The sequence below is a fragment of the Lutjanus erythropterus genome, chromosome 7, assembly GCF_056507025.1.
Source record: "Lutjanus erythropterus isolate fLutEry1 chromosome 7, fLutEry1.hap2, whole genome shotgun sequence".
NCBI classification, from domain to species: Eukaryota; Metazoa; Chordata; class Actinopteri; order Lutjaniformes; family Lutjanidae; genus Lutjanus; species Lutjanus erythropterus.
Window position 1 is genome coordinate 35,745,876 of NC_139323.1, and position 24,022 is coordinate 35,769,897.

Genomic DNA, 24,022 nt, shown 5'->3' on the forward strand with positions numbered 1-24,022 from the left:
CTGGTATTTAATATGAATTTTATGTTTGCATGATAATGGGAATCATTGTGCTATTTGTGCACCCCACCCCTCATAGGTTATTTAGTTTTTCTAATGTGTTATGGAAATTTTAATCACGCTAAAGCCTCCGAGCTTTGGATCAAACTACAGCGTTTCTGAAAACAACTGTCCTAGTGTGGTATCCGTTTATCCATTCTATCATTTATATTCCCTGATGCCATGTCAGGAGTAAGAGGTGTGAGACAGACAGTCAAAGTGGGCGCTGACTGTGATGCTTCAGGTTTTCCATCTTATTTTAGCTGCTCAGCTGATATCAATATGGTAATACAAGTGTCCTTTTTCACAGGGCTGCTGATGAGACCTCTGTGACATCGAGTCAAACCGAGTCAGCCTCCGCAACTAATGAATATTCATGTTTTATTATCTCTTTCATAATCATGTCTCTTCCTCTCCCCCTTCCCTTCTCTTTCTCTCAGGGCAATGTGACCTTTTCATGCGCCGAGCCGCTCTCGGTCGCCGTGACGTTCCCCGACTCCCAGAGCTTCCTCCAGTTGCCGGGTCTGACCTCGTGGTCGTCGGGGGTCGTCTCCGTGGCGCTGCAGTTCCGGACGTGGAACAAGGCGGGGCTCCTCTTGACCTTTGACCTCCCGCAGCAGGAGGACACGGTCTGGCTGTACCTGAGTGAAGCCAGGCTCCGCCTACAGATCAATAAAGCTGGACGGACCCAGCTGGAGCTCAGCGCAGGTCAGTTTTTTTTTACAGTGAGGTGTGAATCTGTTGTTGTTCAGTTATATAACAGGGGTGACATAACATGTTTCCATGACTGAGATTCATACTATGGACATAAAACACACATATTGTTCTAACTGAACACAGTCAGACAGTCTCACATTACCGCCATACTTAGATCTCCTCGCCGGCTCCCTGTTCCGAAAAGGATCCAGTTTAAATTCTCACTCTTGCTTACAGAACATTGCACGGTCAGGCTCCTGCACATCTCACTGAACTGCTTCTCCCTCACTCGTCAGCTCGCTGTCTTAGCTTAAATATGCTAAATTTGCTGTGTGTCGCACACATTCGCCTTGAGACCTTTGGTGACCGAGCTTTTTGAGGCTGTAGCTCCTAGCACCAGGTCTGAATTGTGTCTTCTTCAATATGTATTATGTTTTAGTCTTTCCATTTATTAGATTTCTTTTTTGTTTGTTGTCTAGTGCCATTATAAAGTGTGACTTATCTGTGAAAAGCCCTATGCAAATAAACTTCTTCTTCTTTTAAAACACTATCGAGTTTAAGGAACTAAAAAAAGAAATCATGACCCTGATTTGCAGCAAAACCCAAACCCAAGATTGAAATATTAACTACATACATGCTTGTGTCTGTGCATAAAGGCTCAGGTCTGAATGACGGTCAGTGGCATTCTGTGGAGATGAACTCCAGACAAGATCATCTGAGCATCACAGTGGACAAGGACGAAGGAGCCACCGCTCACACCAGCATCCCACTTCCTCTAACCGAAGAGAGTCAGCTCTTCTTCGGTGGTACGAAGACGTGAAAAAATACATGTGTCATGTGTGTCGTTTCCATCTCTTTCTTTTTTTGTGTGTGTGTGTGTGTGTGTGTGTGTGTGTGTGTGTGTGTGTGTGTGTGGGTGTGTGTGTGTGTGTATCTTCAGCTAAAAGTCTTGTGTTGTCAAACATTTTAAATCGTACTTCAAGTAATTTGCTGTGGAAACTGCTGACACGGACATTTAGGACTGGTTAAAATTCATGGAGGTACTCAGGTAATAATTATCATCTCCAGATCTCCTTTGGAGGTTTAGTGCCACCCAGAGAGGGATGAAGTCATAAAGCTGCTTAGTCGCTCCCCTCCCGTCTCCACTCCCTCCTCTCTCTTTCTTTGCCGTTTCCTTTCTTCCAGTCTTCTTTCTCCTCTACTTTTTTCTTGCCTCTTTCTCAGTTTCCTTCTTGCTTCTGTTCTTGCTGCATCCGTCCCTCTCCAATCACCTTCCATTTTATTTTTTTTCCCCTCCCCTGTCCCTGCAGTGCTTGTATATGTTCTTCCTCTGACTATAGTCTACACAAACTCCTGTACACCCACACAAATAAGGGCTGTAGATACGTGCATGTCACAAAGTGGATCGCCTGTAAAATTATTGAAAAGAATTACAGCTCTAGTGATTTAGAGTGATTTTTAATCATCAAAGTAAAAGTAAAAAGTAAAATGTCACTGATGCAACTCCACTGTGACTTTGTGTATTGACACCAAATTTCTGAAACTTTCTCCATGCGTCATTGTCACTGCCAAAAGGAGGACAGCTCCAACAAAATCTTCTTTTGAGCTCCTAAAATTCAAAGTGACAATAAACAGTGACTCATCTCTCCTCCCTCCTCTGCTGAGAGGTGTCGAACTGTGCGCCTGATGGGCTGACTGTAATTAGAGCAGCGCAGAGCCTGCAGCCTGGAGCCTGGGATGCAGCATTTCAGGATCTACCTCTGGTGTGAATTACTGATGGATACGACATGCAGCTCACTCACATGCTTTGGTGAAGAGTTTAATATGACAGCCACCTTGGGTCTAAGATGAGGGTGAACATCATGTACACAGAGATCATGAAGTCGAGAACAAAAACACTTAAAAACTGAAAACTAGCTAAGAAAAGAGATGTAATCATGGAATACGGGTTGTGTCTAGAAGTGCTTTGATTGGCTACTAATACTGTACTGTCATAGGCCAGTTCTTGTTGCCTTTACAGTGCAGCCTTGTCATTGCCAGAGAGCATTTCTAATGCTGTGAAAGGGCCTGTTTTAACCATAAATCATGATCTTTTCCCAGTTTGTTCCTAAATCTAAGAAAACTGTGACTGAAAATTGAAAATAGCTCTTCAAAACCTGAAAATAAGTGTGAGAGTTTCACAGATCTCAGGTTCCCTTGTAGATACAACGGATAATTAGCCTTTTGCCCAATGCCCAGATTCAATCTGAAAATGTAACTCGGGAAACAGGAGGAAAAGTCTTTTATGCCTTTGGAGAGGAATGCGACAGCAGCTAGGTGCAGGTCTTCACAGAGAGAATTGATCCACAGCACTGAATGGTGATCCCTTTTAAACTGGACATACAGCGTGCCATTGTAGAAATGCTATTGTTTAAATTGAACTCCTACTATAAGAGAAACTCCACTGCGATATAAAGCCAAAGCTCATGATTTATGTGCTTGCACTGCACAGTTTGATTGTCAAGCCACAAAGCCACAGCCAGAGTTCTCACACTGTACTCGTAATGTGTAATATAAAATAAAATGGCCCATTGGCCCCTGTGGACGGTTCTGCCTGTTTGAAAGGTCAAAGTTTGTTTGCTAGCAATAATTTGCTGGCAGTAATGCTAACAAGGCAGAAACACACCGCCATGATCATCTGCGCCGTCCCGTGTCTTGTAGGCAGTTAATTCTGAGTGAAAAAATAATATTTACTGACATGTACATAATAAGGATGAGAAATGTGAAAAGTCTGTCGTTAGTGGACCCCATTGTAACGTCGCTGTATCTAAAGGGGATGGTGAAGCCGTATGTAGTATAAGACATCCCCCTGACAGAGTCTAGACACTGGTGGTGGTGAAGAAGAGAAAGCAGGAGATCTGGATGTGATGAGGAGGGGACTTCTGACGAGCTGAACCGGGACAATGGATGTGATGAACTGGAGGTGAACAGGATGGAGGAGGGTTGCGACAAAGTTCTTGCACGGAAGTGACAGCTAACAGCAACAGAGAGGAGAACAGATTTGAAGTTGATTTGCTGGTGGAGCTCTTGGAAAAATCTGGTTAAGAAAATCTGATAAGCCCAGAGCTTATTATGAATAACTGGGAAAAGTTGTGACTGAATGAGGCTTAAAGAGCTTCAGCGGTTTGGGTGTCTGCAGTGTCTGCAGGCCTAACTCATCCTGTGCACAAGTGACTTAAAATAGCATAAATTTATCAAGATCGTTCTTCACAGCCTCTGTCAGGGAGGATGTCACACCGAGATTCAACAATAAATCATTTTCACTCTTAACACCTATTAATTGAAGTTTTAACCCTCAACAGTATATCACAGATATGTTTAAACCTTTTATTAAAGCTGACAGCCATAACTTCCCACATGAAGTGATAAAGGTAGACACTGTCAACCTTCTGACAAATCTGTTATTATAGAGGATATCTTTTTTCACTTACCTGCATGGTTGGGCAAGTGGGTCAGAACTGTACTTGCTCAGACTCACTTTATACTTGCCCCTGTACAAATTGTGATCATTAAATAACAACAAAGACGTGTCATTTTTAATTTAGAGGCTGTAATGTCTGTAAAATGTCGGAAAAAAGTGAAAAATGTCCATTCCAGTTTCTCAACGTCCAAGATTGTGCCTTTAAATGTTTTGTTTTGTCAGACAAAAACCCAGAGATATTCAGGTTATTATCATAATAAATAGAAAAAAGCTGGAGATTAAGTTCATTTCATTCGATGTTTATTGGTGTTACTGCCCACAAAACAACACAGAAGCAAATACAAAGCTTCAGCCACTGTCTGAGTGTCGTGTGTTTCCCTCCTCAGGTTGTCCTGTTCAGGAGAGCAGTCAGGAGTGCAGGAACCCCTTTAAAGCGTTTCAGGGCTGTATGCGTCTGTTGACTCTGGATAACCAACCCGTTGACCTGATCAAGGTGCAACAGAGGCTGCTGGGAAACTACAGCCACTTGCAGATTGACATGTGTGGCATCATCGACAGGTTAGTCTCCAAAAGTACCATCTGAATTACTGCCTTGGCTGCTGTTAGTCCTGTTAAACCCACACAGGTGCCACTTTTATTTTGCTTTTTTTTTTTTTTACTCTTTGTAACCTTTCTCATGAAGTTCCTCTGCTTTGTGTTGTTTTGGTTCAAAGTGAGTCATTTTGGGTTTTATGAAAACAGTGCTAAGAATAAGTTTGTGATTTATTTGCATTTCCCTCTTGGTTTGGGCCACTTGTTTAAAAATCCCATTACAAATGTAATCCCCAGACATTGTTTCTCCTTTTACCTTCAATAAGTTCAATAAAATACAAAGATGAAAAATATTATTTCATTAGTTGCTGTCCTCTTTGAAGTCAGTTGAGGACCCGAGTACAGACAGAAGCAGGGGACTGTAGATGTTCTCAGGTTACTTTTTTTTTAAATTGTCAGCACAAACATGCTACAGTCAATAAAACTAATTAACTAGACGTGACAGATGTCACTCAGAAAACAATAAACACCTAGTTTAAAGGAATAATAAATCAGAGGATACGTCTGGTGACATTTTATGTTTTTCTCCTAAAATTTGTATCCCGAGAGAAAAAAACAAAACCAGCAATTAACTGATCTACTAACAAGGATTGACTGTGTTTCTAAATCCTGATTATTCCTCTGCGCCTAAAGCTATTTAAAATATATCCTTGAGCAGAAATGGTCCAAGCAGATTGTGAGTATAGGGATTCTTGTTTCTTATTTAACTGACAAGGAGCACTTGAAAATACACCGCATGCATGAACTGCAACATAATTGAATAGTAATATTGTTGGCAAGTCGTGCTCGGCCAACTGGAGACTCAAACCCTGGACCTCACAGTTACAAGGCCTGTGTTCAGACCACGAGACCATCGGGATAAGAGAGCTGTTACTGGACATTAACTCAGTTCTGAATACAACCAGTAAAGTAGTGCATTGAAGTCAAACAGAGTGAATAACGCTTCACCAAGATGAAATATTTTGTTGGTGATCGGTGGCTCATAGTGAAAATGGTAAGTTATGATGGCAGCCTTGTGTGCTTTTAGGAAAAGAGAAAGAGTTTCACATGGAATTCACCCAAATAGTCTGAGGCTTGAAGTTAACCAGGTGTAAATACTTGACTTCCTCTCCTACTTCACCCACTGGTTGCTGAGCCGGGAAAACCTCACAAGTAGAAGGCCGAGAGAGGGATGACACATAACTTAAAAAATTCACAACAGTTTAACTGTTGGGGATACAAGTCTGTAAAAAAAAACAGTTTTTGTGTTATGCATACAATGAAAATATCAAACTGGACTCACTTTTAGACTGATCTGAAAACTATTCAAAACATATATATGATATGACGTGACGTGACGTGACATGACGTGATCTACGTGATCTGTGATCTACAGAATGCCTGTGTTGATTTTGGTAGCATTTGAATGAAGACTTGTGGAAACATAGATGCTAATTGATTTTTGCATATTTTTAAAAATTGACCATAGGTTGCAGTGAGGCAGACTTTTGTCACAATTCTGTGGAAGTGCTGAAAAAAAAAAAGTTCTATAGGATGGACAGGTGATTTTTTTTAAAACATTTTTTTAAGTAAGGCTTGTGAAAAATCTAGAAATGTAGATTTGTGATAATAAACTTTGCCAACTTTAACCAGTTCTTATAAAACTTCATGCATCGAGTAGTCATGCATCAGTCGGTAATTGGCTGCATGGATTCTTGCAAAAGTTGGTTTGCAAGATCTCGGGTCATGCCTCAAAGATCAGATGTAGCATTCAAACAAGTGCATGTTTTGTTACAAATTTTGATTTGAATGCATGAGATTTATAGTTCAGAAGTTATAGTTATATCATCCAATTTGTGCATTCTTTGTTTTTTGCCCAACCTATCTGCTGAATTTAAGAACTGTAGCTGTTATAGTTTCTAAGATGAGAGAGATCCATAGAGTTTTAGGGCACAAGAAAAAGAAGGAAAAGGAAAACTAACCCTAACAGACAAAACAGTTCCAGCAGCTTCACTATTTATATCCCTAAATATATCAGAGTCACACTTTTTCACTGGTTTACATGTTCCTACGTTACAATATACCTGGTCACTGTAGTTTATTTTCAGTTGATCAAACATACTCTGTCCTGCTGCAGTAAATACTCACCGCTTTGCCAAATCCACAGCTGAGAATATTCTCCAACAAATACACTCAAACTTTTTTTCAAACAAGTTTGCGAAGTATATCATATATTTATGATGCATTTGTAAAGATTAAATGTTCAGTGGTTAAAAATACAGAACCAGACAGACAAATACACTTTTGGTTCCAGTCTTTTTATGGGATGTGTTGATAATAACAAAAATATAGAATATCATCAGCCTTATCCTTTAACTTATCGTTTGTAGAGACACAAAAGACAAAGGAATAATAGAGGGAGGCATATTTGAGACTCAGCAACCAGAACAAAACCAGCGCAGGGATATTCAACCTACTAAACAGATGAAATCAATATTAAACATGGCACTCTTTGGCCGAGTGTCCCAGTGGCCGTTGGTGTGGTACCACGGACAGCTGCCTCTGCTGCTGACTAACTGCAGGATCAGGACCTTGGAGAGCGCTGCAGCGAGCAGTCTGGACTCTCATTTCAGCTTTATGGCATATTTGTACCTTTAAAAAGCCACTCTTGTAATATAGATGTATTTACATGTGCTTTGCAGTGAGTTTGTTGTGGGATTTTCATATACAGCACACCTTAAGAAACTGCACTCAGATAGGCAGATAGTTGTAATATTGTTTTTAATGGCTGTCACTGTACAGAATGAATAAATGTATCATCTGACAGCCTGCTGACTGACTTTTTACTTAAGGAAAAGTTCCAGAGGAGGATCTTTCTTTTAATCCACACCTCTTCCTCCAAATTTCCAAATCTGAACCATCTTTCTGGGGTGGCTAAACTGCTTGTTTATAACACAGAATGAAAAAAAAGATACTGTTGAAAAAATCTCTCCCTGAGGCACAAAAGAAAATCAGGGATTAAATTTTGAGCACCAGTAGTCATTTATTAATCTAACATTCCTATTCTTGGCCACTGAACACACTGCCCACACCTAACTGCATTCCTGAGGACAGACTGAAAGATGTTTTGTTAAGTAGATTAATAAGCACCGGGAAGCAAATCTGTTTCAACTTGAGGTGATTATCAAAACCAAAAAATAAGCGAGAGAATAGAATACCACAACAGGGCACATCTGTGTGTGTTCCCATGGCCATGTTGGCTGTGGTTATTGATTTTCTTCCATTCAAGTTTCTTGATGCCATCTAGTGAACCAGCCTGTGTTTCCACCAGTTTTGAGCAGAATCAAGGAAATTAAGGATGCACCTTTTCGGAACCTTTATATCTAAGAGTGTATACAAGGCTGTGAAGTCTCCGAACTTACTACTCCCTCTTGCCGAACTCTCTCCTCGCCGTATGAGTGTATGTTTTGAGGCGAGATAGATTAAGCTGTCAGAAGGCAGTAATTCTGACCTCTTTGCTTCTGTCCTGTTCCTGGCATCTTAATAATAGAGCTTGTCAAAACACACACGCATCCACAAATAAAAAGAAACACAGGTCACCCAGAGGTCCAGTCTGCTTGTTGCATCTGTCTGTCTGTAAGCCAGTTACTTTGTGGCATGTCTGTTGCCCACTGTGACCAGACACTCACACAGACGCGCACATTTTACCCTTCACAATCCCAAACTCTTTCCTGTGTGTGTGTGTATGTGTGTGTGTGTGTGTGTGTGTGGCAGCTTATCTGGGCCCAGGTGCAGAGCAGACTGAAAGGATAAAATTACATATCTTTCTTCTCTCTCTCTCTCTCATGCTGTTCAGCAGACTGCAGTTATTTGAAGTCTTTGTCGGACATCCCAGTCTACCTGCCCAGTAATAGTGTGCGGAGTGGGGGTGGTGCTGTTTTGGTTCAGCCAGAGGCAGTAATAGAAGCTGGGGAGATTGGATGCAAGCCCTGTGATCCAAGCTACGTTATAGGACACTGTCACACTGCACTAGAAACTTTTAGATAAGCTACAAAGTGTCTTCGCTCAGTTAATCCAGTTGTCCTGTGATCTGAGCTGTGGTGCAGTACGCTGTCACGTTGCATTGCAAATTGTTAGTCAAGCTAGGAGCCCTCCGGAGATTTATAGAGGACAATGTGTTTGCAAAACTCTAAACTTCTAGCCCTGAAAAGATTTATAGTAGATTTAGAGATACGGGCTAGAGTGCAGCTCATCGTTTGACCCAGGCTTGTGTTTCTGAATCTCTCTGTAATTTTCTCTCCCTGTGTTCCTGTTTGAAGCTGCATACGCTGCCGACAGCGAGCTGGATGGTGAGACAATGACAGAAAACTCCACCAACGCTGCTGGAAAGAGTTGCCTACTGTGGCTGCAGATGCTGCTTGCCAAGAAAAGTTGAATTTTCCCAACTTTTGCCAAGTGCAGTGGGAGTAGGGACAAAGTGGATGTTGAAAAATCCAGCAAAGTGGGTGCATGCACAGACATTTGTCTACCTGCTCTTCTTGTCTGCTCTTACAATGAAGATAAAGTATTTTCTCTGGGAATTCATTCCGGCGCCTGCATAGAAGAAGAAGAAGTAGCCTGATGGTAATTTGTGGTACTTTTACATGCTTGGCCTCCAATTAATTTACAGTGGAAATTGGCTTTAAACGTTTCACAGTGTTAATTTCACATCACAATGTTGACGATTAGTCATCTTTAATGAAAGGATGTTTTCAAATATCAGCTTTTGTATGGACAAAGCCAGGTCTTTTCTTATGCTGAGCTAAGTTAAGCAGGCTGCTGGCTGTAGCTTCATGAGTCATGAGAGTTGTATCAGTCTTAATTGCTCAGAGAACCAGAGAAAAGGACTGAGAACTATGGACAGAGTGGAGTGCAGGAGTGCCATCAGCAATAACAAATCAGTGAAATAAAAGTTTACTTTCTAATTGTTTCACAGCAGTTATGTTCTAAAGCACAATTAAACTTGTCCACACCGCCGCACAACACCAGATTCTTTCTGTGAATACAGAATCAAACCTTAGTGTGCTCTGCCTGTGTGTGCAGACATGTGTAACACTCTTCCTGCAGCTCTCACAGACAGAGAGCAGAGGAAAGAGTCACAGAATGTGATGTTTGTGAACAGGATGAAGCCCAGAAATGTCCCAAATAGAGGAAAATATGAGAAAATAAGACAATATAGGCAGAAGGCAGGGTCTCTGCAGATACAGACTGCGCCACACGCTTCGAGTAGGTCATCGGTGATGATTGAAAGGGGTTATGCTTACAGTACATGAGTCTAGACTAAAGAAAATGTTGCATATTATGCCTTTAAATATATTGGCTTGTGTTCAAACTTATCAAATGAGACACAATTACTGGCATTTCTTTCAAAGCTGTTTTTTTGTCTGGTCTGTGCATTATTAATTATTAATGATTAAAAATAAATTGTTAGCATCATCAAGGAAAATGCAAAAAGAAATGCAATGCAGCCCAAGAACCACTGTAACAGGCCCTGAATCTTCTATCAGAGAGTAAGAGCTGGAAGTCTGGGTGAAGAATGAGTTGGATCAGGCACTATTTTCTGTGCAGTCTTTCATCAGACAGGCACAGAAAAGAGTGTCTGATCCAACTTACATTCTTCAGACAGAGTTCCAGCTCTTACCCTCTGGTGTAAGAGTCAGGCAGAGCAGGCTGAACCACTCTAACCATTCATTCACACCTGCCTATGTCCATTAAGATTCTTGACAGGCAGTGGGCGCTTTGAGGAGGGGGTGCCATCTCCATTGTTAGCAAAATGACTCAGCCTGACTCATTGATCCTTTATCTGACTAAAATCTGTGCCCCTGACCATGGCTCTGAAATATCAGGAGCATATCCTTGCTGTGTACTGATAAATTCATGGCACAGTCCATGTCTTTTTCTTCCAGTGGCATCCCATCTGGTCAGTCTCATCTTTGAATCATCTTCTCTAAACTGTATAGCTACAGAGCTAATGGGTTTGTGGGAACCAGGCTACTTAAAAGAACTGATCTTTTCACTGCTAGGTGGTCTTCCCACCCCTGTTAAAAATGAAAAAATTGCCCGCTGTTAACAGGTAGTGCAGAATAATTGCTATGTAGGTTAAGAAGAAGAAATTTGTTAATCCCTGAGGGGAAATTACAGTTTTCTCTCTGTTGTAACTTTTGTACATACATACACAGACCTGCACATGTACATATATATACACATATAGTCAGGCGCCTCGAGTAGTTAGGGGTTCTGTGGTCCTCTCCAGCTACAAGTCCTTGTACTTTGGGCCGTGTGGGACTTGAACTGGTCCTTACAGACTGACCTGCTGCCGTCCCAGGTTGTGCAATATGTCAACACCGTCAGAAGGTGTGTATGTATATGTGCAAACTGTGACATGGAGGCTACGTGTTGCAGAGACACTGACGTTCTATCTTTTACTATGTAATATGTATGATTTTATCTTCTGTGGAACTGCAGGAGAGAACAAATTCCCCCACAAGGACATTAAAGTGTATCTTATCTTAGGAAATAAATACTGAGAAAAAGCAATCAGACGAGGACAGGACTGGATTGGTAACCATAAAAAAATTATCCATCCAGCTTATCCGCTGCTATTTACTGCTATGATTCCAGCCAATAACATTTTTTAACTTTAACATAATGGTGTGAACACTGCCTCCAGCTCGCTGCTGCTGTCTTCATCCATCCTTCCCACCAACACCCTCAGCCCACTGTCTCACCTCTTCTTTTCCACCTTCTCCTCATCTCTCTTCTTCCATCCTGCACCACGCATGCTTCCTAATTCCTACATCCTCTGAAGGCACCCCCCCTCTTTTGTCCTTTTAGATACGAAACTTTGCTCAAGAAGGATTTTGTGCGAGTGCGTATACGCTCTCTGGTACTTCAATCTTCAATCTTCTTCAAGGACCATTGTGAGTTTTAGACCTTGAAGAGTGAGGACATTTTCTTTCAGGGTAGGGTAATGTACTGTAATGGTTGGGGATGGGAATGTTGTTATGCTGGTAAACTATGTGAGTGCACAAATGAGGCACAAACATACATGTGTGCGTTGACAGCACCTATCTAAAATAGTTTTAGTCTTCACACCTGAGAGTCAACAAATTGACAATTCAGTTTCACTGGTTTGCACATACACTTTATAAATGTGCCCAAGTTTATTTCCTTTTTATAGAGGTGTTTGCTAGAATGCTACAGGAAAAAACACCTGAGCCCGAGCTCTTTCTGAGCAACACAGTTAAATCAGTGGAAATTAGATAGACAGATGTTTGCATATATTGTTTGCATAATGCACATAGTCTTTATACTGGAACATTTGCACATTCCTTGGTCAGTGTTTTTCACGTTCCATGAACTTCGTTTCACACACTCACTTACTCTTTTCATTTTAAAATCATATGATTTACATATATTTAAATATACTTTCCATACTTAATAACACATTTTTATGTAAATGTTTCTGCTTTACATTTATGATTCTTGACTATTACAACACTTGTGTTTTTTTAAAACTATATTTATTCATTATATCTTATGTTTCCAAGGGGCAATTATCAAAAGGCACAGACTGAAATACCTCTGGATGCAAATGGATAGACCTACAACCAGTCAGACAAATGAAACATGGCATAACTTAAACTTACCAAATCCGGTCTGAAGGATGGCAATCATGTCATGTCTCATGTCCAAGTTTGTTCTATAGAGACGTGATGGTAGATTCAACAGAAACAGTTCTACGTCAATGGAAGCCATCTTGATTTTTTTTTACATTTTTTATATTAACATGTATTAGAAATGGAAGATTAGAGCTGCCCAAAAGTGAAGCCAAAGCATCTCGATCTCCCCCTGGTGGCCGGCTGCAGTACAGGTCATGAAACCTGCTGCTGCCATGTTAATAGATGGGACATGGGTCAAACTAAAACATCAAAGTACATGTCAGATAATTTCTTCCCAAGGATGGTGTCTGTTGTTTCAGGTAGTTCTTATCATGCTATTTTTTGTTCACGTGTTCTTTTTTCTGAATATTTTGGTTTTAATCAGTTATTTGATGCTATAAGAAGGGGATTTCATGCCATGATTGACAGCTGAGATCTATACGTGATTCGACCAGCTGTATGAGTGGGAATTCCAATGCTGGTCACTACTGTGCAGACTCTGGATGCAAATGACATCACCAGCGTAAGATGGCAGCACTCATATTTGGGATATTTTGGCGTTAGTGTTCTACAGTGGGGAGGGATTGGAGCTGCAGTGTCCATTTTTATTTCTGTCCATGGTTGTTGGGTCCAGTAAGGTTGCAGTCTGTACAGTCATTAATCAAACCCACCTTATATTAGAGAAACAGTTATGAGACTGACGAGATCCAGGACAAGTGGAAATAAGTCGAAAACAGAAGGGGTGTAGGAGATATCTGCCAGAGCAAATGAAACACGAGCTTCCATATTTGTATAGTTCCCAGGCTAATATTTATTGATGTGCAACAAAATACCAGAGTAAATTCCTCGTACATTATGTGAAAAGCTATTTGGCAATAAACCTCATTCTGATTCTTATTAGAGTGTAAAGATTATGTTGCAAGGACCAGTTTTTCCCACTGGTATATAATTAACTGTGTTTGGGCGGCTCACCCAATTATATTATTTTATTTATGTTACAGTCAAACTCTGCTGGAACTGTGCATTAATGTGCAATTTAGTTGTCAGGGTCACCGTTAATGCAGTGCTCTTGTGTGTTTTACATTTTGCCCACATGACTAAAAATACAAATTAGCTTATTGCTATTCAACTACAGTTGATTTAATTGTGCTTGGTCCAATAAATAAATAGATACAATAAATTAAACTGTTGTGCAGCTGATTTCCTAATGCTCTTTGCAGCAAATGACCAACCCTCACCTCCAATAGCATCACTTTAACACTCTAATCAGGTGGGAGACATCATCTGAGACATCTATCATTCAGTCCATGGATAGTTTTGGCGTTGTGGTTGTATGTTGTGCTGGAACTTTGCAATAAGTTCAAAGGAAGAACTGGATAGTTAATCACTGATGGCTACAGACAAGGCAACTCAGAACTTTGCACAGAAAAATCAAACAAAAAGACACCATTGAATACGACACAGTGATAAACAATACAGCAGCTGCAAAAAAGAAGAAGAAACGCATAAATAATTTAAAAACTTTACGTTTTGTCATAAGCGGTTTAGAAAAAAATGTGTCCTGTGTGCGTATCAGGAGCAACTCAGCAGATGGGAGATTAAGGAAAGAAATATGGTTCCACATCTTGAAAAAAAAAAAAGATGGTCTTCCAAAAATATTAACATAAATTATAAAATGTGACTTTGTTCTTTGAGAGATGGGTTGGGTTGGAAGTTCAAAAGTTTTGTCTCTGGCTGATGCAATGTTAGTTAACAGGACTAACAAAGGGTTGTTTCAAACCAGCTGCTTCTCACAACATACACCTGCACTGCACTTGACATGAAAAGAAAAGACTTGTGGAATTTTCTTTTGAAAGACTGAATTTTTTCTTTTGTTTTGTTTTGTTTTAAGACTGCTTTTATGCAGGTCCCTCCTACACACCTGCTCACCAGAACAGTCAGGTGCGCTGAAGGGCTGTTGTTCCTTTTTATATCGACATCCTTGAGAAACTTTTTTTTCAAGATAACTTTTGACAGGCACTGAGGTTCTCTCTCTCTCTCTGTCTGTATCTGTGTCTCTGTCTCTGTCTGTCTCGCAGGTGCGCCCCCAGTCACTGTGAACACGGCGGTAGATGCACTCAGTCATGGAGCACCTTCCACTGTAACTGCTCCAACAGCGGATACAGAGGAGCCACCTGCCACAGCTGTAAGCAACCAGCAGCAGGGCATCTGCAGGTCTTTAACATGCTTAAAGCCTCAAATATAATGATGAAAATAGATTTATTAAAATTAAAATGTGGTCAGTTATTTTAAATGACCTTACCTTCTGTCATCATTACCCTGTAAGGATAGGTTTTAGACAAATTAGTCTAAATGATCTACTTAAAGCTGCATTGATTTCTTTTTTCCCAGTTGTGGGCAGCGCAACAAGCTGACATATTATCAGCATATAAAGATGCTTTTTTAATTATTAGAAGATTTACATTCATTTTAAGTTGTGTTGCTGCTACCAAGTGAATATAAGTGCATTATTCGGTCTGTTTTAGCTTTGTTTTTGGTCTCCACCACCTCCTGATGGAAATATCCCACTCTTTAGTTGCTAAATACTCAGCTGTGTTCACTAGTTAGTGGCATGATTTTGTTTGTCTGCTGTTTGGTGTTGGGCAGGCAGTGAACAGTGGCTACGTCAGGCTTTTTCTGCCAGTAACAGTGAGGATAAACCAAAGCAGATGTGTGCATTAAAAACATAAGAATAAGCTGAAAGATGCTGAAATGCTCTGAAGAGCCAAAGGGAGCTGGCAGTAATTGCCTACTGAGCCCTCTACCGTTGTAAAAAATCATGATTTAAAAGCCTTTTTTGACATGTGTGAGAGAGAATAAAAACAAGGTGCTGCAGCTGGCCACTGCATGTTACGTCTCCAAATGTCCAGTTTATTATTATCTTATGAAACATGACCACTTAGACGAACCCAGGATGCTCGGATGGCAGCACTGTTTTTTTCTGCCTGCTGAGTTAGTGTTTCTCGCTGTTTCGCTGCTGTTGTTTTCTTACCTTAGCTTCCTTAGTATAGCTAGCTGGCTAACTTTAAGTTGCAGACATGCGGTGTGTAAATGAAGACCCATTTAAACTCAGTACAGGGATGTATGCCAGATGCTCTCCTGGCAGGAATGTGAGAGTTGGTCTTGCCTGCTCCCTTTGCTGGAGAATTTGTGGGTAGGGAGACAGTTGGGGGTTGCTGTCAGAGTGATGGCGGGAAGCAGCCGTGACCGTGGTAAGCTGTTGAGCGAGTGAGCTTTTCTGTTATGGGACAGCCCACCGGAGAAAAACGTCGTCCATCAGCGATGTTTGATATCTTTGTATGCCAGTTTGGTAGGCATCACCCAATGAAATAAGCCAATCAAACTAAAACAAATGTAATGAATTCTCAGCCATTTTGTATTTTTTTATAACACAGTACAGTCAAGAACATGTTCTACTCCACCCATCGCTATTTGAAATGACAAAAAAAAAGTTGAATGCATTTATAACAACCTTCGATTAATAGAGAATAGGATTAATACAGAATTCCAGACATGTTCTCCTCATTGCATTTACTTTAATAACAGTGAGACCCCATGTCCCTTAACACTTAATTTCCTTTTATTTTTTTCTCCCTACTCCATTGTTTCAGAACTTTAATTAGCCGTGTTCAATCGGGAATAGACTAAACATATTGGTGGTACTTCATTATGCTGAGTAAATTAGACTTCCATTTAATTTTAAAGTCTTAAAGAGTCTTTTTTGGCTTTCTGACACATGCAGATGGCCCGCTATCTCCCGTCTTATTTTATTTGTTCGTTTTAAGTGTGCATGTATATTTTTGTGATGTGTGTGTGTGTGTGTGTGTGTGTGTGTGTGTGTGTGTGTGTGTGTGTGTGTGTGTGTGTGTGTGTGTGTGTGTGTGTGTGTGATGTGTGTGTGTGTGTGTTTCCAACTCGTGCCCAATCTGTAAAATGATGTGACAGGCTGCTTTCCACTCAGGTCCCATTGGACATGATGAGGCAGATGCAGAAATCAGACACTCGTCAGTCAAACCGTATCATTTTATTACAGAAAAAAAAAAAAAAAAAAAAAACACTTTGAAAATTATAACAATATCTCATCTTTAAAGTGAAGTAAATGTAACTTGTAACTGATATTTGAGAGCATAAACATCAACAAATGGAAGCAATCTCTCCTATTTAATAAATTCTCAAAAGACAACTATTTGTTTTGCAGAAGAGCACTCTGATTTGAAGAAAGACAACCGGTGAAAATTAATGATGTGCCTTCCACCAGTTACTTTTGATATATGACATTATTTATACTGCAATTTTATAAAATACACAAAAGAGTAATCAAAGCAACACTGAATTATTGAGTCACACATTTTTCTTCCTAACTACACCAGGTGCTTCAAGCACAAATTAAGTTGGACATGCTGTTAGTACAAAATGAACACAAAAATCATGACGGCTTTTTTACCTCAAAATTATACATCACCTGCAGGCCTGTGGAGATTTGTAAATAAATTTTTAACAGGATTTGGTGTGCTATAAAAGAAATACCCTGCTAGGTAATCAGTAATGTAAAAAGTGAAGTGTCAATTTATCCACCGAGAGAAAGCTGAAGACAGAACAAAAGGATGGCTTCCTGCTGTAGATGAAAGCGTCAATTTGCACCCATTTCTCACTTCAAACAGCACAGATCAACCACAATGTCAGAGCAAGTGATGTGAACTCCTTTCTACTTTCCTTTGTATTTTGATTTTTACAGGTATGAGATTTCCAGGTAGCTTATTAGAAGAGCTTATCATGAAAAGAAGCAAAATTACTCTTAAAACAAGAGGCTGTTTATATTCCATCCCTAAACAATGGACATATATCCATTTTATAGGGTTCAAAGTGTCGGTAAACAACAGCAATGACACATACGTAGATGCAGTCAAATAAATGAATGAAATTATATTAAAGTGACACTTTGTAGCTATTTTGCTTTGAAACAGCTTCACTTTCAAATCATTTTGATGCTACACTGAGTTGTAATAGGAAGAACGTTGCCTCTTTCATTCCCAGGGAGTCTGTTCTTGTGCTACATAACTTGGGATGCCAGGTACAATCTCAGTACACAACACGTGTAACACACCACCAACTGATTCTGGTGAAAATGGATCATATTTAATGGGGAAAATGGTTTTTGATTTTCCCTCTTATGTCCTCCGGCTGCTCGGCCTCAGCTCTCTCTCTCTTTCTGATTTACGAGTTTCCGGATGCCCAGACAGCTTTAATGTTGCTAAAGTAACTGCTAACCACTGCTAACTTTAGCTAGTGGGTTTAGCCATGCAGTTAGCAGACCCTGCACAGACTGGAGCTGTGAGCAGTGGGGACCTAGTCATTGCTTGCAGGGAGCAGTGCCAGAATGGACACAAAGCTGCACAAGATGGCAAAGTAAAAAAGGCAAACACAAGGAAAAGAGATAGTGGCAAGAGGCAAAAGACTAGAGTGAATCTTGGACTGTCATTAGCAAAAGCTTTGGGAAATAAAAACTTCAAGACAGATGCTGAGCTCAGCTCCATGCTGTTTATCTAGTAAGTAATATTAGCTGGCTTGCTATGTGTTGTGTTGTTGCACTTGCTTGATGTTTGGCTGTGCTAACAAAGTTGTCAGCTACTTTTTGATCATAAGTAATGTAATCATAAGAAATGCACATATACAGCTGTCCATATTATGACAGCAAGAAGCGTATAATTGAATTGCAATTAAAGACTGCTGGTTAATGGTTGAAGTTGTGTTATTAAAGCGAAACTGTCAAATATTCTCTGGTTCCAGTTGCTCCACTGTGGCGATCTGCAACTTTTTTTCACAGCTTCTTTAATGAGTGGCCTGCCTGTGTAGCACTTTGTGTTTGAAGTAAAACCGTTAAATAGGCTATCTTGTTCACACATTAACGTTACAAGAAACAAGGACACAGATGACACAAAGAAAAGGCAGCTAAAAGCAGTTTTGTCATCTAGCTTTGTGGCCAGGTTTTGTACATTTATAGTCTAGAATTTTAAGCAGCATTAGCCAAATACACCTCATTTCAGTGACATGAGCAATGGCTGGGAGACATAACAAAATACTTTATCATTGCAAAAACAAACCACAACAAAGTGCTAGTGCGTTACTGGGGTGGAAAGGCTGAGGGGAGACATAGTGCTGCCAGCTGGAGGTTCAAATAGGCCGGGGACCATCCCCCTGACCAATCGCACGGCAGCAATCAGACTGGGTAAGCCAATCACTGGGCACCACCTGTTCACAATTTAATCACTCAGAGAGAGAGAGCGATCACTCACACACACTCACACACTGAGGGAGAGAGAGGACACTGCAGCAAAAATGACATAAATCTACAAATGACCCACAGGATCATAACAAATGTGTAACATTTGCAAAATAAGGGATGGGCTTAAATCACATATCATAATATAGTTAGTAGTAAAAGTAGCTGATTTCATAGATGTACGCCGACCCATCTGTGAGCTTATGTGGCCTTTGGTTTTGGTTAACACACACACACTTCAGAGAAGTTTAATAAGCGGTTACAGAAAATAAATTAATGAATGAATGTTGACAATGTTCATCATATTAATTAACATGGTAGCATGTTAGCATTTGCCAATTAGCACAAACCAAAAAGGTTTTAGATCAACAAATTCAGTAGGATTCATCCTTTGAGGACTGCAGATGTCTGTAGAAAATTTCACAGCAGTCCATCCAATCGTCTTATTCTGAGCCAAAGTGGTGGGCTGATGGACACTTCAGTCATTTTCTTCCATATCATGTATTTAAATCATGTTAATGTTGCAGAGATTTTTACATTTTCTGTTGACAGTTAATGCTAGTTGAAAAGTTAACTGCCTGGCTTTAGGAACAGCTAGTCTTAACTGACATTTAACACAGTTCATGCATGTTTTGCACAGATAAATGCTCATTCTAAAGAAACAGAGTCAGTCAAGTGCAAAATAAATGTCTAAATTTATTTATTTATTTATAATTTACCACTTGTAGCACTGTAGCCACAGTCAAGGAGCTGCTTAAACATAAAAAATCTATCAAACAAATCTAATATCGAACCTTTTGCTGCAAAAAGTTATTTAATTTTGTGGAAAGAACCATGAAGTTTCTTATCGGCATTTTTATGAGGGAGTTTTAAGGACTGTGAACTGAAACAATTCTCTCACAGCTGGATATATTTAGTCTTGAGAGCAACTGCACTACAATGCATAAAACATTGTAATCAGTTTTAAATATTGCTGTATAGGTCAGATGATTTGAACTCGAATGGAAAAAATCTTGTTAGGCTCAGAACAAACTGCAAAATTATTCACCTCTCTCCCCTGCCTTATTAGAAAAAAAAAGAAAAAAGGAGAGTCGTAAGGGTAGAGAGATGAAGAAGATGAAACCAAAAAAAAGGAAACGAGAACTGGAGGAAGTCATACAGAGAGAAAGATAAAGAGACACTGACGATTGGAGCAAGAGGAAGGTGTACATCAGGAGAGATGAAGGCAGAAAGCATGTCAGAGAAGAAGAGTGAGTCCTGAGGCAGACTGTTCTTTCTACATAAATGGATTTCAACTTAGCGACTGCCTAAAGTATTTTAGGTGAGCCAAATTAGAAATTAAAGAGATTCTGGCTTTGATTACGCTGCCAAGCATTGATTGAATCTTTCTACGCTCCGGTGGTGTGATCAGCCCCGGGCTGGATCGGGGCCAATTCAGGTTTTCACACACACACACACAGACACACACAGACACGCACAGACACACACACACATACACAGCTCACCTCTGTGTTCGAGTGTTATATTTGGGTCAAAACCTTTCTCAAGATGTGTGAAGGGACTGTGTTGGGAAAAGTCTTTGACTGACATGAGAAACAGAAAGAAACACGTGCATACAACGTGGGAAACCTTCTTCTGCTGTTTGAAGATTGATTTATTTTCCTGCCCTATAGCACAGAGAGGGTGCATTAGTCTGTGTATGTGTGTGTTCGACATAAAAAACATTCCTTTCTCCCATTTAAGTTAATAAATATTTGCCTTTTTTACTATTACATAACAGTTAATTGGTTGATGCCTCTTTCAATCATTAATCTTGTCCTGCTCCTTTTTTCTACAGTTATTCAGAGTTGCAAATAGGGTTACGGATATGATTTTCTGTGGGGCAATTCCCACCTAAAAGCCACTGGCTAATACAGTTTGGATACAGGACACGCAGATGTCATGAGGCTTTTATTGTAGGAAAGCTGTAAGAGAAATCATACATGAGTTTAGTCTAATCAACTAATCTTTTCTCAAGTCGTTTCATTTGCAAGATTTTCCTTAAAGAAAAAAAAATGAATGTATAGACTCATATTACATAATCCTTTTCAATGTTCACTTGCCACCCATGTGTGGTGGTGGCTGAGTCTGCAGAGATGTCCTCTGCTTGCATTTCCTTATTTTTTTCTCACTGTTTTGCTGTGCTCGGGACATTTTAACAACCCAGAATGTTGGTATTCGATGTCCTGATGCGTTAACGAACAGCTCAGACGAATCCTGCTGACTCTACCTCTAATGTTTTTAATTTGTTGACGCTAGTTCAAATGAAAATTTCTAGTATTTTTTAGTCATTTTCAGAATGCTACAGGATTTATAAACACGAGTTCTTCTAACTTTCTTCTAACTCTAAGTCTTTTAACTGGAGTTAGCATCTCTATCACAGTTAATTTTAACAGTTGAGATTCAGATTGTGCTCATCAAGTTCGGTTTGTGTCAAAACATAGACTCCTAATTGCCGCTTGGACTCTCTGACAGCTCCCTCAAAGAGCGGAGCCTTTTCTGTCAGTCTCTGTCTGTATAACCGTTTGCAATAAATTATCAATTTCTCTGACATAAGTGTCTCTGACTGAAATTGAGCCAGCAATGTGTAATAATGCCAAACTTCACTCATCAAGAACTAGATTTGGAATAAATAAAAACCAAAAGATCTGTGAGGAAACTTTGCCCTTAGAAATTCATCAGCAGTTACTTTCAGCTCATTTGGGGTGTCAGTTTAATTCTAAATTGAAAACTGATTAAAAAAAAAAAAAAATCTAACTCAAAAGCAGGATCTCTACAGTATATAGAAATGCCCACTCTTCTCGCAAATGGTTGTTTTTACTTATATAGATGTTGTAGAGGCATCTGTATTAGCTTTTTACTGTATATCGTCTCTACCAGTGATACAGTGCCAGTTTGGAATCTGTTATGCAGTAATTCTGTACAGTCTCAGGCAGTGGGTGTGGGGTGGGGGCTCACAAGAAAAAATAGGAACAACGCTGCTCTAGTCTACGTCACATATCAGGGTTCAAGTTACCTGTAATGCCACTGTTATGACCCCCAAGTTTGGGCTAGGGGATGAGGGGTGTAACAATAATTAAAAGTGCCCGGGGAAAAAGGAAGGAGGGGAAACTGAGGCAAAAGTGTAAGCAAATTCTTTTTAAATTCAAATTAAGTTAACATCAAATTAAGTATAGCAAACATAAAAGGTTAACTTATCCTACAAACAACACCTGGGCACACCAAAAACCACTTTTACAAAAAGGGGGACTGGTGGATTTTTGCAGACGAGAACTTAATAGTCAAGGACAACAATTTAAACAATGTATCTAAATGTGATTATTTTGACTGATATTATATTATTTGATGATATGATATTAGAGAGATTGATGTTTTCCACATCATTCTTCTTATTTTCATTGAAAAACACATTACAATGATTATAGTATGATTTTTTGCAGAGATCTGTACCAAACACAGATTGCAATGGGGAATAAAACTTTAATTATACTGCCCTGATCTAAGAATGGCAAAGCTGTCACCCCTACAGATCAAGTCATGATAATGTTCAGTAATACAGAATAAAAGTTTATTATTAACCGACCTTCTAACTTACTTACTTTTGAAAAGTGTACTGTAGGATATTTTTTTAAGTGTTATTATTGTTGATATCCTTTTATTCTTTTGTCTTTCACAGCGACATATGAACAGTCATGTGAAGCGTACAAACACAAAGGTAACACATCAGGACATTATTACATAGACGTGGACGGCAGTGGACCAATCAAACCCCAGCTCATCTACTGCAACATGACAGGTATCCACACACACACACACACACACACACACACACACACACACACACACACACACACACACACACACACACACACACACACAGCATTTGGTATACCACACAATTTGTGGTGAAGTTGTTAGTGTATTTTATTTAATTTCATATAGTTTTGTTTTTTTAGTCTGAAAGATTGGAGACAATTTTTGACATCTGCTCATTTTGTCTCTCCAACAGAGGACAGGGCATGGATGGTGATCCAGCACAATAACACAGAACTGACCACGGTGCCTTTGTCCCCTGAGAGAAACCAACAATTAATCCACTTTGACTACGCCTCTGGAGAGGAGCAGTTAGCAGCCATCATCAGTCAGTCAGAGCAATGTGAGCAGGAACTGTCCTACCACTGCAGGAAGTCCCGCCTCCTGAACACACCAGGTGAAACTTAAGCTCATTGATGATTGTAGCGTCCATGTTGCTCCCACATTACAACTGAAAGGCTCATGAAAACTTCCCAATATGCAATACTAGACACAAGACCAAAGGGTAGAGCAGACATGCAAAACTCAGAGAACGCCATAATTTAATGGTGTGTTTTGACGGCCACTGCTAGCTAGTTGCTATAATTTACAAGAAAACACAGAATGTGTCGGATATGAGGAGTGAGGAAATCAGCAAACATGACTCAACGTAACATGAATAAAACTTAAATATAACCTTGACCATGAGTATGATTTCTGCCTGAGTCACATCAGATTTTCATCAGTTTCGGTGGTTGTTTCAAGGTGAAGATAACATCTCCCATGATCCAACGCTGCCTCACAACATTGTTTTAATGCAAAGACCCCTGGGGGCAGAATTTACATATTATATATTTAATAAAAAGCTATTAACCAAACAAAGAACAACTTGGCAAGTATTGTACCAAATATTCTCCAGCTTTCTTCTCCAATTTTTGTTGTTCTGACTTGAGGGGGCGTTCATGTGAATTTTCAGAAAAACAAACTCATTTTTTCAGATTAGTGTCAGATTTCCAGACACCACATGAATGCGTGATAAGTTGCTGAGTTTTATTGTAATCGTTCGACTCTGAGTGTGTTTTTGTGCGTGCGTTAGAGATAGAGGAGGATGGTGTGGTGAAGTGGTTAAGTGTTAAATAGCAGCACAAAAGTTCTTTGCAAAGCAAGCTTTTCTGCATCGGGGGGGATCTATATCTGGAACAAAAGAGGAGTAGTGTGAATTGCTGATTTAGTCAATTTAGGAACTAATTCAAACATCAATTACATTTCTGTTGTGTGTTTTCTCCTTCTCACTCCACTGCAGCAGCTAGAAGTTTATTCACCCTACAACACAGTTTTATTTCTCGTGTAAATAATCAGCTGGTTTGTTGTCCTGCTTTGTATTCTTTATTTAAGAAGGTATTAAACACA

At 39.8% G+C, this 24,022-nt stretch overlaps 1 protein-coding gene across 1 annotated transcript in view; it reads left to right on the top strand.

Annotated features, from left to right (window-relative positions):
* Positions 1 to 24,022, top strand: part of LOC146324319 (contactin-associated protein-like 4) — a 138,311-nt gene that overhangs the window by 76,649 nt on the left and 37,640 nt on the right. Inside the window, exons 8-13 of the mRNA XM_084723631.1 lie at positions 477 to 744; positions 1,389 to 1,538; positions 4,579 to 4,750; positions 14,541 to 14,647; positions 22,497 to 22,616; positions 22,830 to 23,030. Coding sequence (XP_084579757.1) covers positions 477 to 744; positions 1,389 to 1,538; positions 4,579 to 4,750; positions 14,541 to 14,647; positions 22,497 to 22,616; positions 22,830 to 23,030 — 1,018 coding nt within the window. The remainder of the gene's footprint in view (positions 1 to 476; positions 745 to 1,388; positions 1,539 to 4,578; positions 4,751 to 14,540; positions 14,648 to 22,496; positions 22,617 to 22,829; positions 23,031 to 24,022) is intronic.